Source organism: Lingula anatina, chromosome 6 (assembly GCF_051362555.1).
Source record: "Lingula anatina isolate TDL-2025a chromosome 6, LinAna3.0, whole genome shotgun sequence".
Taxonomy (NCBI): Eukaryota; Metazoa; Brachiopoda; class Lingulata; order Lingulida; family Lingulidae; genus Lingula; species Lingula anatina.
This window is the reverse complement of record NC_141772.1, coordinates 4305754-4321740: the sequence shown is the minus strand read 5'-3', so window position 1 is coordinate 4321740 and position 15987 is coordinate 4305754. Positions and strand designations below refer to the sequence as shown.

Genomic DNA, 15987 nt, shown 5'->3' with positions numbered 1-15987 from the left:
CTATAAAGTCACTTGCCTACTCATTAATTTTCAATTGGCCATTAAATGAGATTACATAAAACACTCCTTGAGATTTCCCTGTAAAGTCCCATAGGTTTAGCTCTCTTAACTGTGTCACAAAATTAGGATTTGGTGATAATTGTGCAGATAAATGGTGTTTAACATTGCAAATAAATTTACAACAAAAAAAATGTGTTATGCCAACATGCTATAGATGAATAACAGTGCTTTATTTTTCTCAAACTTGGTGGGGTTATTAATATCAAGTTAATACAGCTAGATTGAAAGTTTGAATAGCAGCTTTATTGGAAATTTTTTCGTTTTATTTAAAAATTTTTTAAATTATTTTTCAAACACTAGCATCCTCTAGATGTGATTTTTAACTCCCATCCACCAGAAGTGCTGTGCATTTTCTGTATTTTTGTATATAATTGTTATTTCTTCAGATTTAATTCTTGGGCATGTTAACAGTCTCATTATGTAACTAATAAGATATGTAAAAGTGTTGTTTTGACATTTTCTGCTTCTTAACAATATTGTTAGTTGATTATATAAAATGACGGTAAACCTGTTATTGTGCATTGTGTAATAAAGTTTCATAAATGGAAAGGAACTCATCATTGCAGTTTGTCAGATTTAATCATTCACTATGTTCAGCATCTGCAAATGGAGCAAATTGGACATTGAAAATTGTTCTATTGATATTTTTCTTATGTCAACAATTTTCCTAGTTGAACATTTAAAAATGACAGTTTATTGATTATTTTGTTTTAAAAAAGGTGTTGAAAATGGAAAGAAAATCATTTCAGTACAGTTATCTCTTGTTTACATTTTGGCATTTTGAAAGTGTGACTCTGAACTTCCATGGCCTTGAAGACCTTCCCAAATCACATTTTCTGAATATTCATGATACTTTTATTTTTTTATAAAAAAATTGATGGTCAATATGCTGTTAAGTATTATGTTTTATTGCATGAAAGTTGAAGAAAACCCTATTTTGGACACTGCTGCCAGGATAGCGATTAAGGGAAAACCATGTTACTTATGATAATCAACCTTACTGAAAAGACTGAAGTGCAGCTTGTGTTGGAAAACCATTGTAATTGTTTTCTGTTTTGAAAGCAATGCAGTAGAGTGCTATTTGGTGCAGTAAATGTATATGGATAGTAGGCAATTATTTCAGGGTTATAAAGTAATTTGCTTAATTAATTTTCAAGTTATTTCAGGGTTATAAAATAATTTGCTTAATTAATTTTCAAGTGGCCATTAAATGAGATTACATAAACACACATTGAGATTTCATTGTAAAGTCCCATAGGTTTATCTCTCTTAACTGTGTCACATAATTAGGAATCGATGATTATTATGCAGGTAAATGTTATTTAATATTGAAAATAAGTTTACAAAAAAAATTTTGTGTAACGCTTACATTAATGCTAAAGATGAATAACAGTGCCTTATTATTCTCAAACTCAATAGGGTTATTCATATCATGTTAGTAATTGTACAGCTAGATTAAAAGTTTGAATAGCAGCTTTATTGGTATTATTTGTTATGTTTTATTTTACATTTTCTTTTAATTTTTTTTTTCAAACACTAGCATCTTCAAGATGACACTTTCAACTGTCATCCACCAGAAGCGCTGTGTATTTTGTTTTTCCACATTAGCAGTTGTGCTGGTTTTTATGTCTTTAAACATTGTGTAATATTATTTTATGCACTGTCATCATTTTTCACATATAGGGATTTTCATTATGTGAATTTGAACTCTCACATATGGTCCTGAAACTGTAATCTTATTGACCATGTTATTCTGTTGTATATATTTTTGAAATTTTTATCTTTTACCTACTGGCATTTTCAGTGTGGGACTTATAACTCCAAAGGGTATGTAACAGTTCACTTTTATTGATACTACCTGTTGTGCAATATTTGCAACTTGACTTTACAGTTAAAGGGATAATAACTGTTCTTTTTTGGCAAATAATTTTTTTTCTAAAAAGTTTTTTTTTTTTGTTAAAATCTCTTAAGAAATTATTACAAAGTATAGCCACCTATGGAGGTCACATGGTCTGATGACAAGTTCAGATATCAGAATAATAGCTATGACTGCCCTTTTTGTGGTAAAACAAAATATATTATATTTCTGTGACTTGTTTACACTGTTTAAACTGAAGTTGGATGATTCATATCATGGTTATGCAGCTAGACTGAATGGCAGCTTTAGTGGAATATTTTTTGTAATTTTTTCTTTAATTTTTAATTTTTCAAACTGGCATTTTCAAGATGTGACTTATCACTCCCATCCACCAGGAGCCCTGTACTGTAACTTTGTAACACTTTCTGTATTTTTTTAACTTACAAGTATGATTATATATATATATATATATATATATATATATATATATATATATATATATATATATATATATATATATATATATATTAATTGAGTTTAAGCAATGAGTTTAAGAAATTTTCTCTTTATCTCATTCTGGCATTTCCAAAGTTTAACTCTTATCAGCCTCAAGCCTTAGGGACTATTTCCAGACCCTATCACGCTAACTGTGGATCGATGTATCTCCAAGGGAATTCTCGCTAAATTGCAATCAATGTAAGTGGCTTAGCTGTCTGTCACGCCTACTGAAACTGGCATGCCAGAATCCTAAGCCGCTTAAACTGAAAGCAATTTAGTGAGAAACCCCTTGGAGCTGGATTGATCCTGTTAGATTGATCTAGGTATGGGAACTCAGTCTAATGCTTGTTACACATTTTACTTTCATCCTAATTCAATGTTATGCACAATTAGAATTTGATGTTGGCTATGCAGTTACAGTAAGCATAATACATTAATGCATCAAAATTGACAGTATCCTATTTCCTGCGCTTTTTTTTCTGTTTTTTGTCTGTACATTTGACAGCTTTGCTGCCTTGTTTACCACTAAATTAATAATGTTAGACTTGAAATTGACCATTAAGGTTCTGTTGATAAAACCGATGCAGATATTATAGAAGTGCTTCAAACTAAAATAGGTATTACTTGAACTGCAGCAATCTTTTACCATATTGAGAGGAAAAACGTGAATGGAAAAATTGTCAAAATGGTTTGTCATTTGTGATGTTATTTATATCCCAGTATAGTGTTAGCATAAAATAGGTCCTCTTTTCTATTAAGTTGAACATAATGTGTAGTTGCTTCATACTTCAATGTCTTATTTATGTCTCTGTTGCATATATGTTTACTTGTTTTGTCATTTTTGAAAATGCCATAATAGTAGGTATAGCTCATCATTTTTGCAACTGGAAAATAAAAGTTATAGTAGCCCCTGAGAAATTAGACCATCAAGTGCAGTGAATTTCACCTTTCTTGTTGGAAGTTGTAAAAACTAGGTGATATTCAAATTGTAAGTGAGATGCAATTTGTGGTAGCAGTGATACAGAGATTTGTCCAGTAGAAATTAAATGGATAAAGCCATCATTGATTATCAAGCAAAATTTGACTATTCTTTTATGATATTTTATAGGGTAACTTATTTTTGAAAAGACTTGATTACTGATTCAGATTTAGTTTTTTTTTTTTTTTTTTTTTTTTTTTTTTTTTTTTTTTTTTTTGTTTTTGTTTTGTTTTGTGCTGAAATGGTCAGAATGTCTCATAGATTACTGTCAGCTTAGCCGGCTTAAGTGTCTGTCCCACCTACTAAAAGCTGTAAGGGGGTAATAAACTATGGTGCACGCTTGGCTGACTGCAATTTAGTGTGAACCCCCAGGGAGTAGGTAGATCTAAATCTGTTGATCAATCTAAATCTCTGGGAATGCACCCTTAGTGAATTCATTGTGTACCACTACCCTCTACCAGGGCGAGTGATAGATTTTTTACAGATATTCACAGATATGTCTCTAGCTAGATAGATGGTCATTTAAAGCTCAACTCACCCTGTTGAGGAATCCCATGTGGAAACAATTATCTCTGCACGCGCGCCAAAGGCTTTGTACTTGCTCTGCATGAGCTGAGCTTCACAACGATGTGATAACTGCTCGTTACGCAACCAGTCTAAGGCTTTTTTATCTGTCACAGTAGAGCAAGTGATTGAAGTCAGAGTAATTAACTGTCTTGATTGCTGTCACGCAGACTTAAACTGGACCTGCTAAGTTGCAGTGCCTGAGCAGTTATGCAAACAATTATCAGCCATGTAATCAGCCTCGAGATTTCTCAACAGGGTGAGTTGAGCCCTAAATGACCATCTATCTAGCTAGAGACATATCTGTGAATATCTGTAAAAAAATCTATCACTCGCCCTGGTGGAGGGTAGTGTACCACTATATAGATACTAGAGGTAAAACATGAAAATAATGGGTCTATAGAAAAAGAAACAAAAAGTAAGGCTACTGTACACAAGATATATGGTGCTGTAATTAAAAAAAAATAATAATTGACTGGCAACTTTGATAATTTCCAGGCAGTGATATCCTGGTGACTTGGTACACTGCAGAGGCAGATTGCAGCCATCTTCTGGGTCTACTGGAAGATGGTCAGATTTTCAGATTTACAGTGATGGGTATCTATTTTTTCTGTCAGAAAATGGTCAAAAATAGAGGATCTGTCAAGAAAGATAATTTGGAAGACTGTCAGAAAATATCTCTGGATCCACCCCTGCACTGTGCTCAGCACCATCTTTAAAACAACACCTTGGGAATTTTACCAGATGTATTTATTAGCTGTTGGTGAATAGATTTGATTGCCTTTCAAGCCTTATTGTGACAGATGAATAGATTTGGATGCTACAAGTTAATGTCTGCAATTAGTTTTATTCATTTATATTTACTAATACAATATGGGTTTATTCAATATGCTAAGTGTCTTTTTTTTTGTTTGTTTGTTTGTTTTACATTTTAGTTGTTATGTACAGAGTGTTGTTTCTTTTTATTATTATTTTTTTAAAAAAACTTAATTATTTGTGACATTATTTGAAAATAATTGAGCAATGTAATTGTTTGAAAGTAGAGAAATTACAAAATAATATTGAAATGCACAGGAGATTAGAGGTACATTCCTCCCAGTGGTGTGAAATGTGTACTGTGTTATACTGAATTTGAAATTGTAAATAAAATTATGAAGTCATATTTATGGTGTACTTTATCTCTGTTGCTGAAAGGAGTGTTTACATGATTGAAATGTCAAAACTTCAGTTTTTGAGAATTTGCAAAGAAAATGTGTATCAACTAGAACCAGACATCATTGCTTTCAAACATCTAGACACCGAACACCAGAAGACATGCAACAATATTTACAACCAAATGAACCGACATAAATGTGAAAACAGCATCAGGGGCACAAAAAAGCATTTCTTCAGATCCACACCTGGAAAATATCAATTTGTGAAACAAAAATCTAACAAGAAAAACAAAAAGAAACTAAAGGAAAATTTCCAGTCGGGCTGATTTTCGAACTTGAGCATTATAGCACTAAAGTACATGTATCAGGAAATTTACACGTATGCAGAAAAATGCAAAGGCTTCCTTACACTTCTGTCGTGTACATTTTGCACATTCAGGTAAGCATTGGTGTACGTTCGCATACACAGAGGTAGTTAGAAATTTTTGAAAATGATAAAAAAATTGCAGCATATTCGAGTGTAGGAGACATACGTTGTGCATACGCTATAAGCTAAGGACACGCTTTACCAGGCATAAGGATGACATGCCCCTCTTATAAGAGTATGACATACGCAGGGGAACAACACCTTGGCCCTACGTTGTAACTTTCTGCTTGTTTTTTATAAAATTGGTGATGGGTGTGACTGACTCAGCTGTTGCCATAGTTACAAATACGTAAATAAATAATAATTTTTAAAAAAAGTTTAAAATAATATCATTTCTGAGCTCTCCCCCTCTAAATGTCATATATTTCAATTCCGAAGCACGTTTCAATCCCACAAGACGATAAGATTTGACCCAAAATTTAACTAGATTGAAGTGTTGTTCAAATTGTTTACAAACAGCATTTCGTAAAAAAAGGTCAATATCATAACCTATGTCACCTAAACCAACCAAAAAAAGGGGGGGGTGACTGTCGCAAGGTCCTCTTCAGGTGAACTGATTTTGAATTGTCACCAGCCCTGTTCCACAGATGTGGTAGTAGGTATCTCAGGCCACCGAGTTTGATGAGGATGGGGTCGTTCTTAATCTGCTCACGAATGACTCCTTTCACTCCACAGTGACAATTATAAATCAGTTCACCTGAAGAAAACCTTGAGATAAGATCGAAACGTCGTGATCTCCGCTTCAACATAAGATCCAGTATTAGATATAGTTTTCTGTTTATCTCAGTATAATACTTCTAGACAAGCCTTCTAAACTGGATGATTCAAAATGTTCACTTTGACTACTGCGACATTGGAAACGATCGGCGATGCGCAGAAAATATGCAATGCGTCAAATTATGCAAGAACCAATGTACTGCCACTTCCGATTAGACGCAGAGGAATGACAGCTTACAACGGTATTGATGTAAGCTATCTTTATTATACATCACCGTAAAAAAATAGAAGAGAAAATACTAAGGATGTTGCAAAAATATCTATCTATAAATGCTACAAAGGAGCATGAATTAACAAATAAAGTATTTAAAGATAACCAAATAATGACAAAAACATAAATATGTTGTGCGCGAAATTTAACTACCATACGGTAAAACAATGTATGACCTACATTTTGAAAGCATGGGCAGAAATGCCACAGCACTTTAACTGTTTCTATAGGAACATATACGTACAAATAAAAACTAAATATAACCTAAGTATAATCTAAATGTTGTGTAAAACGTAAAGAAGGCAATGAACTTACGCCTTGGAGCCCCAATGATAGATAAAAGTAACTTGAATGAAACAGTGGGGGAAGATGGCCTAATCGTGTGTAACACCACATTCCTGGACACAACTTATCAATAAAAAAGACTAGGTGGCACAAAAAATGTGAATGAATCAATGCTCTCTAGATGACACATACTGTACATTTAAAAGAAAATACATAAACAAATGAATTTAACCTGGTCTTTTTTCTTTCAACCATCTGGTACAGTTCAAAACAAGGAATCAAAGTCGGGGGCAACACAACCAATCTACCTCAAATTAATTTGTATGAGGGTACTTTTAATGGATCGAAACTACAGCAGTTGAAAGCACCCCTATAACGTCTGCCTATCAAAAACCAATGAGTCACTCCCGGAGGGGCAACTCTGATTAGGTTGGGTAGAAATCACTGAAGGAAAGAAAGTAAGTAAAGTGATATTTTTGAGGGGAAACTGCGTTAACGAGTTGCCCTGCAACTAAAAAGATTTTGCGATTTGAACAGAAATAAAATGTCATTAAGAAGATCACACTCAGGAGTCAAATATTAAGACCATTTTAGAGAGTATGTACCCAGCTTTCTCTATGTGCTCCCCCTCCTGGGTGAGCTGGTCTTTAAAACATCACGAAATCTGTAGCCGCAGCGCACTCCTCAGATTTGGAGCAGAGCACCAGACGTTCTTCAGCAACGTGAACGAGAAGCAAGATGCTCAGGTAGGTTTTTATACTTAACTTACTTCTGGGTCTTTGACCGTGACAGTACGGCAATTTAAGAATGATGCAGTTTTTCATCTCGATAGGATATTTCTAATTTGCAACAACGTTAACAACTTTACAATGGATTACGAGGTGTTGATTAGGAATAAAACTAATCAATATAGACTATAGGTGTGTATCGCTTTTTGAAAATTCACACTGCATGCAACTAAAATTGTTTTCAAGAAAGTGGCGGATCCAGAGCTATTTACTGACAGTCTTCCAAATTATCTTTGTTGATTCATCCTCCAATTTTGACCGTCTTCCAACAGAAAAAATTAAATACCTGTCAATGTAAACTTGAAAATCTGACCGTCTTCCGGAAGACCCAGAAGACGGCCAAAATCTGCCCCTGAGCTCGTAATAGATTTTTAAGAAACTACAGTATTTGCTAGCATGAATATGGTATGAAGTTATCACCGTTTTAGGCCACGCCGTATATGATAGGTAGAATTGTGATCCTTTGCTTGCAAAGAACAGTTTTCGTTCCCAAATGCAAAGCACAGCCGAAGCTCGGGTCGCGAACTCCTTTCGTTGCTTGACACCGTCCGCGAACCGAAATGTTCACAAACAGGGACGTTTTGTTTTCAAAATAAAATGAAAAATCTGAATAACTAGAAAAGAAACGTGGAGTTTTGTACACGTCGATTCCTTAAGAAGATGACGACGATTTTTTAGTCCAAAAAATCCTTTCCTTCTGAGAGAGCTTTTAAAACAGAGTACAAGATAAAGCCTCGACTGATTGTTTAAAAAGAGAGGGTAGTACTAGTATAATGAGATGACCGTGCGTAGGACCGGTGTGAGTGGAGACGTTTAACCCGCTGTGGAGACATCTGAGAAGGGACAGGCCCGTAAGAAAAAGAAGAAGAAAAAAAAGAAGAAAAAATGAGCAAACGAAACTGCCAATAGACTTGTGTATGAAAAATTTGAACGCCCCCATTTATAAAGAATTCTACCAGCCATAAGCGTAACTTTCTCTCAACGCATTCTAATACCATTTCAAACAAAAAGGAATAAATGTTATTGAAGGCAGCCCACATATAAAGAGGCATGTACAAACTTATTAAACAAATAGTGCAGAGTCCCTCTTGAACAATATGGCACAGTGACAAGAAACAGTATTGGAGGCAAAGCTCATGTCTTGTTTAACTGTTCTACCATTTTTGGAAACAACAAATTGTTCTCTAGTTATACAGTATATGGTAAATTGCCAATGCTAAATTTCAATACAGTATGGGCTAAGCATGTTACGGGTACCTTTGCTAATACCCATTTTTCAATAAAGCACATTTTAAAATAATTATTGGTGGAAAATATCTCTAAATTTGATGCTGAACTGTCAAAATTTTTTGATTTTATATTGATTATTTTATTCATTCTCTTTTATTCTGTTGGTAATCTCTTATTCAAAGATGCAATATGTTAATTTGCCTCAGGCTTTAAACTTGATTGTTCGAATTGTACACAGTCCCAACAACTAATAGGATCCTTTTCTTCGAGCCACTTATTTTATGTTTTGTACAAAGTGATCAGAAAATGTGTGATTACTTCTGTTGTCATTGCTTGATCATTATTATCGCGTAGAGATTGGTTTTGAAACCTGCAAAGCAGCTACCTGCAAGACAACACTGGAGTAAACTCCCGCAACATGATGTCGCTAGTTAGTGCCTTTCCTGTCCTATATGTTATCCCCCGAACCACTTACTATCTACACCCAATAGTATTATATGCTTGGATTTTTGTATTACTCTGCACTTCATACCAAACTACCTTTAATATGAAGGTACATCATGGTTATATCATGATCCTATATCATTAACTCAAAAATGTTTTATTCACAAGTCCTTGTGGAATGTTGCATTGAATACAGTTGTATGGTAATCAAGTTTTTGTCAATTCTCTACTTTCATATCTTGTTTGTGTACAACATTCACCTTACCTATTTTCCTAAGCAACGCTTTAAAGACATCGTCAGCGCCAACCAACTTAAAATCCATCACATGGCATGGAAAATGGTAGGGCTTCAAAAATCTGTTTAGTACATGTCTGATGGAAAGCACCTTTTTTTCTTCTTTTTTGTGGAATTCACAATCTTTTAAATATGACATTAGCATAAAAGTCGAACAAAATTTCTCCCGGTTCTGCTGCTATCTGGCTTTCTATTAACCCAAGATTTTAACCTAGTAACACAAAGCACTTTATCAAATACTACTGGCATATTTTGATTATGGGGGTTGCTGTCTGTCTGCTGTCTGTTTTTGAAATAAATAAAATGGAGAAATTGACAAAGCCCTCCAGTACTTACTGTCGACATCTATATTCTTTATTGTAAAACTCTCTCTCTCTCTCTCTCTCTCTCTCTCTCTCTCTCTCACACACACACACATACACACACACACACACGCTTGCACGCACACAGGTTTTCAAGTCATGATTTTATATCTGCCAAATGTTCTGGGATATTAACTTGCTAGCCCCTTGAAAGTGAAATGCCTTTCTATGGCATGCTTTGAAACTACTGTATTCATTTATCGCTAGAGATACTGTTATAAAGTAAGTAAATGTAGTTGTGTTAGATGTGACAGCAAGCAATTGTGCTGCGCTAGATGTGACAGCAAGCAATTGTGCTGTGCTAGATTTTAGCATTTTGTATTCCTTTTAATAAGGGTACCCTTATTTCATCGTTGGCATATATAAATAAAATGTGTAGTATGTTTATTCGGTGAAAGAGCTTGCTTTAAAAAATTGTTGATTTATAAACAGCTATTTAACCTACATCAGCCTAAATATATTAAACCGAGTAGCACAATGTATACGATTCTGAAAAAGTCAGGAAAAGTAGATCACTTTTTTCAAACAAATCAGTTTAATCAGCCTTCTGGTTTAATCGCCATTAATATTATGCTTGTTTAATCAGTAACTAATTATATTATTAATTATTTGTAACCATTCACTATACAGAGTAAGATTGGTGTATTTAAGAGCATTATTATTTGTGCTTCCAATGCCGTGGAGGCCATTTGGAGCATATTAAAAAAGATAAATAACTTTTAGCAGCCAAGATAACTGAAACTTTTAGGAATGGTCATGTGCACACATTGAAGTTTAAGTCCAGCCAATTTTTTGAAATTTTTTGATAAAATTTATGTGGTACAGATATGATGAAAACAACAAGCAATTTACAAAACTATTGACAATTTACAACACTGTAGTTTTATCAATATACACAGAAAAAAAGGATTTAAGATAATACTGGAAAAGAAAAAATGGAAGTTGAATAGAAATACTGTCTTCATCCTCTCAACCAAACTTATCATTTGAAATAACAACTGAGGTTCTTTCTTTCTTTCTTTCTTTCTTTCTTTCTTTCTTTCTTTATTATTAATATGGTTTATATGCACTGTTATGAGAACAAGTTTGAATTAAATGAATTCATTTTTTGGCGATAACAAGTGCAATGCCAGTCGTTCTGTAGTACTTGAGTGACCCTGTAATTGGATGTCAAAATAAATCAAGGCCAAGTTAATTGACAAACTAGGGCCAAAGTGTTGAAATGCCCAAAATATTTCAGCATTCGCCTGTCACTTACAGATAATCAGCAACATTCTTTTTGTGTCTCCCTCTATAAACCATCATGTAATAGCCTTATAACATTCTATACGTGCTGCATAGTAACATAACTGTTTCAACTAAATCCACACAAGATACTCCTACTGAAATATATAAAATGAAGAATTAAAAATTTTTGTTAACACTACTCCAGTAATTATAATGCTCATTGCCTAGACATTAACTTTATAAAATTACTTCATTAAAATTAAATATCACGCTGGGTTATGGACATGTAATAATAATGCTCTGAAAACACGTTTTCTTTCAGTCGTGTGCAAATGGTTACTAGAGTGATGTTGTTGCCTTTAATTTTAGCTGCTTTAGGACTGCAGGCAGTGGATGGTCAGTTTGTTTTTGTTTTTTGTTTTTTTTTCGATTACCAAGCTCTTATTCTCTTCGAGAACACTGAGTTTATATTTTCATATCAGTTAACGCTAGAAGTAATTTTCTCCCACTTTAAAGAGATAATAACTCTTCGTATGAGATCTATATTTCACAATAAAAACATTGTGAACAACTCACAGAAACATAATATATTCTGTTTTACCACAAAAACGGCAGTAAAAGCTATTATTCTGATATCTTAAGAGATTATAACAAAAAAACAAACTTTGTAGAAAAAAAACAGGTACCAATTAACTTTGAATGTAAAAATGGATTCATTAACCATTGGTAAGTACGGGAAAATTGTTTACTCCAGGAAAATTCATTTTTTGGCCAAAACGAAGAGTTATCATCCCTTTAATCTTTTCATGTCCATTTCATTTTCAGTTTTTCACTTATTTGCTTATATGCATTCATCTATTCATTATAGGGGAAACGGCCACCTTCCTTGGGCATATATCGAGGAACAAAGACGATTATCCTTCCTTCGTGTCCTGCCCCACTGGATACATTGGTATACGCTGCGCCTGCTCCAATGATTCTGACGTGTGTGACGGGGCGCATTTTGATAGTAACGGCGGGTGCACTGCTTTTAACACCTTGAATAAGCCTGGAATAAGAGTAGGTTTTTTTGTTTTTTTGTTTTTTTTTTTTTTGGGGGGGGAGGGTGGTTATTGACAGTAATAAGTGGTATAAGGAACTAGTACAAATGGTTAGACATCTTACACGCTTCGTGACAAGTTAAAGATTTTCCAACTCAATTAAAATAAAAGATGGATTGGAGATTTTGAGATGGTGCTGCGAGCGACAGCAATGAAGATTTAAAATTTAGTCCATTATTTTTTTGTGTGAGAACATATTAATCTAGTATTTATTTATTTATTTTTTAAGTTGCTAGAATGATGTTAGTAAAGTGCCATCTGGACAAACAATTCTTCCACTCGCTTACCTAAAAAAAATAATAAAAAGGGACCTATACATGCATACTGAATGAGTGTACTAGGAATCCACGCTCGCTTCAAATGTAATAGTATAGGTCGTCCTGGTTTCAGATAATAAATATACACCAAATACACTGCACTGTAACGCACAACCCATTGCTAGATGAACTTTTATTTCTATTGAGGCACAAGTGACATGCGAAAGTTTGGGGTCTGTGATCAATACCGTCAGTGTGGCAAGTACTAGTAAAGGATGGTCGAACAATCCTGTGGCTTCATGTCCCAGCGGCAGCCATCTTATCGACTGCAATTTTCATTATCCGTGAGTTTTGCATAATTTTCTGGTATTTTTTCCACTGCTACTTAGTTTTTGACAGTGCCACGATTCAGGTCTCAAACTTTACTAATTGTAAATGCCGTGCTTAGAATGTCCACGACAGACACTAATAGCCACTTAAAAAGTTTCAGGTTCATGGTTTACATGTTTAAATGTGCCTCTCTCTCTCTCTCTCTCTTCTCTCTCTCTTCTGCTTAAAACCGGCCTGTTAAATTTAAACCATTACTTATTACTTATTATTTAGTATTACTTCTTTACTTATTAAAGTGTTAATTCTTTACTACTTAAAGAACTAATAATTCTTAGAGCTAAACATGATGACAACAAACTATGCAGAAATTATATATCTCAGACACACTCCCCTAAGAAATGGAATATTTATGAGAAATTTTCTTGTTGGTTAATTTGACCATTTTCTGTCCTATTGAATCTAATAATTGTGAAAATGTTTGTCTACAGTTACACATAGAACAGAAAATAATTATTAGTGCATCAATGATATAACCACACGTAGTTTTTTTAGTAATATTCTGGGCCTTATCAGCTCATGAGTTTATGAATATTTTGTTCAAGGTGGATTCAATTTGAGACTAACAGAATCTTTAACATCAACTCTGATGCGCAGAATGGCCAGTGCAGTCTTGACAGAACATGTGCACATGGAGGAGGCTGTAGAGTTTACGCCTTTTGCATTTTCTTCGGTGCGTATTGCTTAGACTTTTACATATAATGCATACATGTAACAATAATAGTTTTAAGATAGGTTGAAGATCATTAAGATACGTACAAAGGTATGGGATAGGCCTATATCTACATGTAGGTTGATTTAGAATCTGCCTGATTTAGAATTATAATTTACGCTGTGGCATAAGTTTACAATGTGGCCGCGTAAAATCAAGGAGTTATAACAGTTATAACTCCTTGGTAAAATATAATGTTCTTTGCATGTCCGCTTTCAGCGGGACCTAGATATTAACATGGCCAGTGTGGTCAATAGATGTTGGACTTGTAACCAATAAAAAATAAAGTTTTCTTCCTCTTTGTTTCAGCCTAAGACTTAGCGCGCATGCCTGAGATCCACGCAACAGGAAATGTGAAAAAATGGAAGCAGAAAGATGGCACATCTTGACGAAATCCTGCAAAATGCCTTGCTTAGATCAATTTTTCCACTTCATGGTCTGACAAAAGCTAAAGTGCTAAAAATCTTGCTCTTTCACATTACTTACCACGATACCTAGATAGACTATGGGATTGAACTCTACATGTAATTGTTGGTTGCTGGTAATAAATAGGCTTATGCTTGAAGCAAGTTAATTGTTTCCTTTTCTGTCAAAATTGTGTAAAACAGAGTTGATGTAAGAACTCTAACATAAAGATTACAATTCTGGAAAACTGGATGCACAAAAATTATGTTACTTTATAGTGATATACAAAGTAGATAGTAGGGCCTATTTCAGTCCATATTTCACGTGAGCATGTCACACACACAAAAAAGGTTGAATATTTTTTAGTTTTAAAAAAGACCTTGCGCCATCTGATATCTGACTTCCGTTCCATTTTTTATGAATCACTCCAGCCAGTTTGAGGATAATACGCGTCATACATTTTTCCATTTTTGTGGGTTTACAGAAAAATATGGCCACGGGAATGCTGATGCAGCGCGAGAGAAGCAGGTGATGGCTATTCTTCCATTCAAATAGGGTCCGTCCATAAAAAAACCAATCACCTACTTAAAAAAAAACAATCATGGCGATTTTAAAAGGGAAACTGCCTTATTAACACCACAGGAGGATTTGGGGGAGGGGGGGGGTTCTTACCCCCATTCAGTTTCTGAAAAAAGTCACACCTATATTCCCTTTTGAAATTGAAAGTTTGGATAGCTGAATCATAGTTCAAAACCGTACCAAAACACCAACATTTTTTATCTGACGTTGCCAAGGAAGCTTCTGCGACTCAGTGGTAACTCTGCTGCCTTGGACACAACTAGACTGTTGCACGTGGGTTCAAATTGTAGAATGGTCAATGTAACATTTCTAGAAACAATTTCTAAAAATTGCATTTGTATAAATTCGGTAACACGTACAAAGGGAAAGCGCAGTCGGCAGCGCACACTGTTGCTTAAAAAAATCCAAAGCCATCATCAACCATGGTAACGGAAAGCCACATGTACAGCAACGACCTGGCCCTAGGATTGGGAAGTCGCGAAAACGAATGCATAAAAACCCAGTATAGTTTAGAATAAATGATTGATTTGACAACTCTGCGCCGTCAATAATATCTCCTTTCTCTTCACTTAAAGGTCCTTCAAAATAATGCTTAGGCGGGGATGGTCACTGATCTCCATTTTTACCAGCTACACTACAGATCAAACTTGAATTGAGTCGACAGCTAACCCAGCATGGCGTCATGCATGCCCTTTCATAAAAAGCGCTATCTTCTCGGTGGGATTTTTTCAAAAGTCTTCTTGGCGCTTTTGCTTTACCCAATCATACATTTTTTTCTCATGCCCCCCTCCCCACTCTTGTGCCCATGCTTATCAAGACTGTTCATATAGTCATACAGTACCCAGGGCAACTCCATAGTTGACATTTGAAATGGCAAAGACTACTTTAAAAAAAACCTTAACTGCTAAGGTGTGAACCGCTTTGGTATCTGGATGATAATAAAGGGTTACAATATCTTTAAGGTCAAAGGTGAAGTCAAACATAATCTCGAAACATCTAAAACAAAATGAAAATAAAAGCATCTTAAGTCATCAAACTTGGAGCATTCAATAAAATGATAAATGCTCATCAATAAAAGTGCCCAAATTTAAATTGATTTAGTAGCTTCCTCGACATAGTACAAAGTCATACAGTGGTGGATTTGGCGGGTTGGGGGTCCTTCGGTTTCTGAAAAAAAAAAAAAAATCACACAAATATTCCCCTCTTGAAATTAAAATTTGGGCAAGCTGAATCATATAATAGTTCTAAACAGTACCAAATGGCACCATTTGCCTTCCAAAACATCAAAAATTTTGGGCCCTCCCTAAAAAAAAAGTTTACACTATGTTAATCAGCAACTATGGAGTAAAACAAAGAAATGGTTTGGTAATTAGGCCTACATACCCCAT

At 34.5% G+C, this 15987-nt stretch overlaps 1 protein-coding gene across 1 annotated transcript; it reads left to right on the top strand.

Annotated features, from left to right (window-relative positions):
- The first annotated feature begins 6990 nt into the window (after positions 1-6990).
- On the top strand, positions 6991-14180 carry LOC106180471 (uncharacterized). Its single transcript, XM_087015425.1, has 6 exons — positions 6991-7559; positions 11482-11555; positions 12028-12218; positions 12724-12860; positions 13449-13576; positions 13925-14180. Exons 1-6 carry the CDS (start codon positions 7552-7554, stop codon positions 13927-13929), a joined length of 543 nt encoding a protein of 180 aa, XP_086871551.1. The 5' UTR covers positions 6991-7551; the 3' UTR covers positions 13930-14180.
- The last annotated feature ends 1807 nt before the right edge of the window (positions 14181-15987 follow it).

What these genes read in the sequence shown, in the direction of transcription:
- LOC106180471 (XM_087015425.1), top strand. An exon ending in AGGACTGCAGGCAGTGGATG is followed by an intron (nt 11,556 to 12,027) that starts GTCAGTTTGTTT and finishes TATTCATTATAG; the next exon opens with GGGAAACGGCCACCTTCCTT. An exon ending in GACTGCAATTTTCATTATCC is followed by an intron (nt 12,861 to 13,448) that starts GTGAGTTTTGCA and finishes ATTTTGTTCAAG; the next exon opens with GTGGATTCAATTTGAGACTA.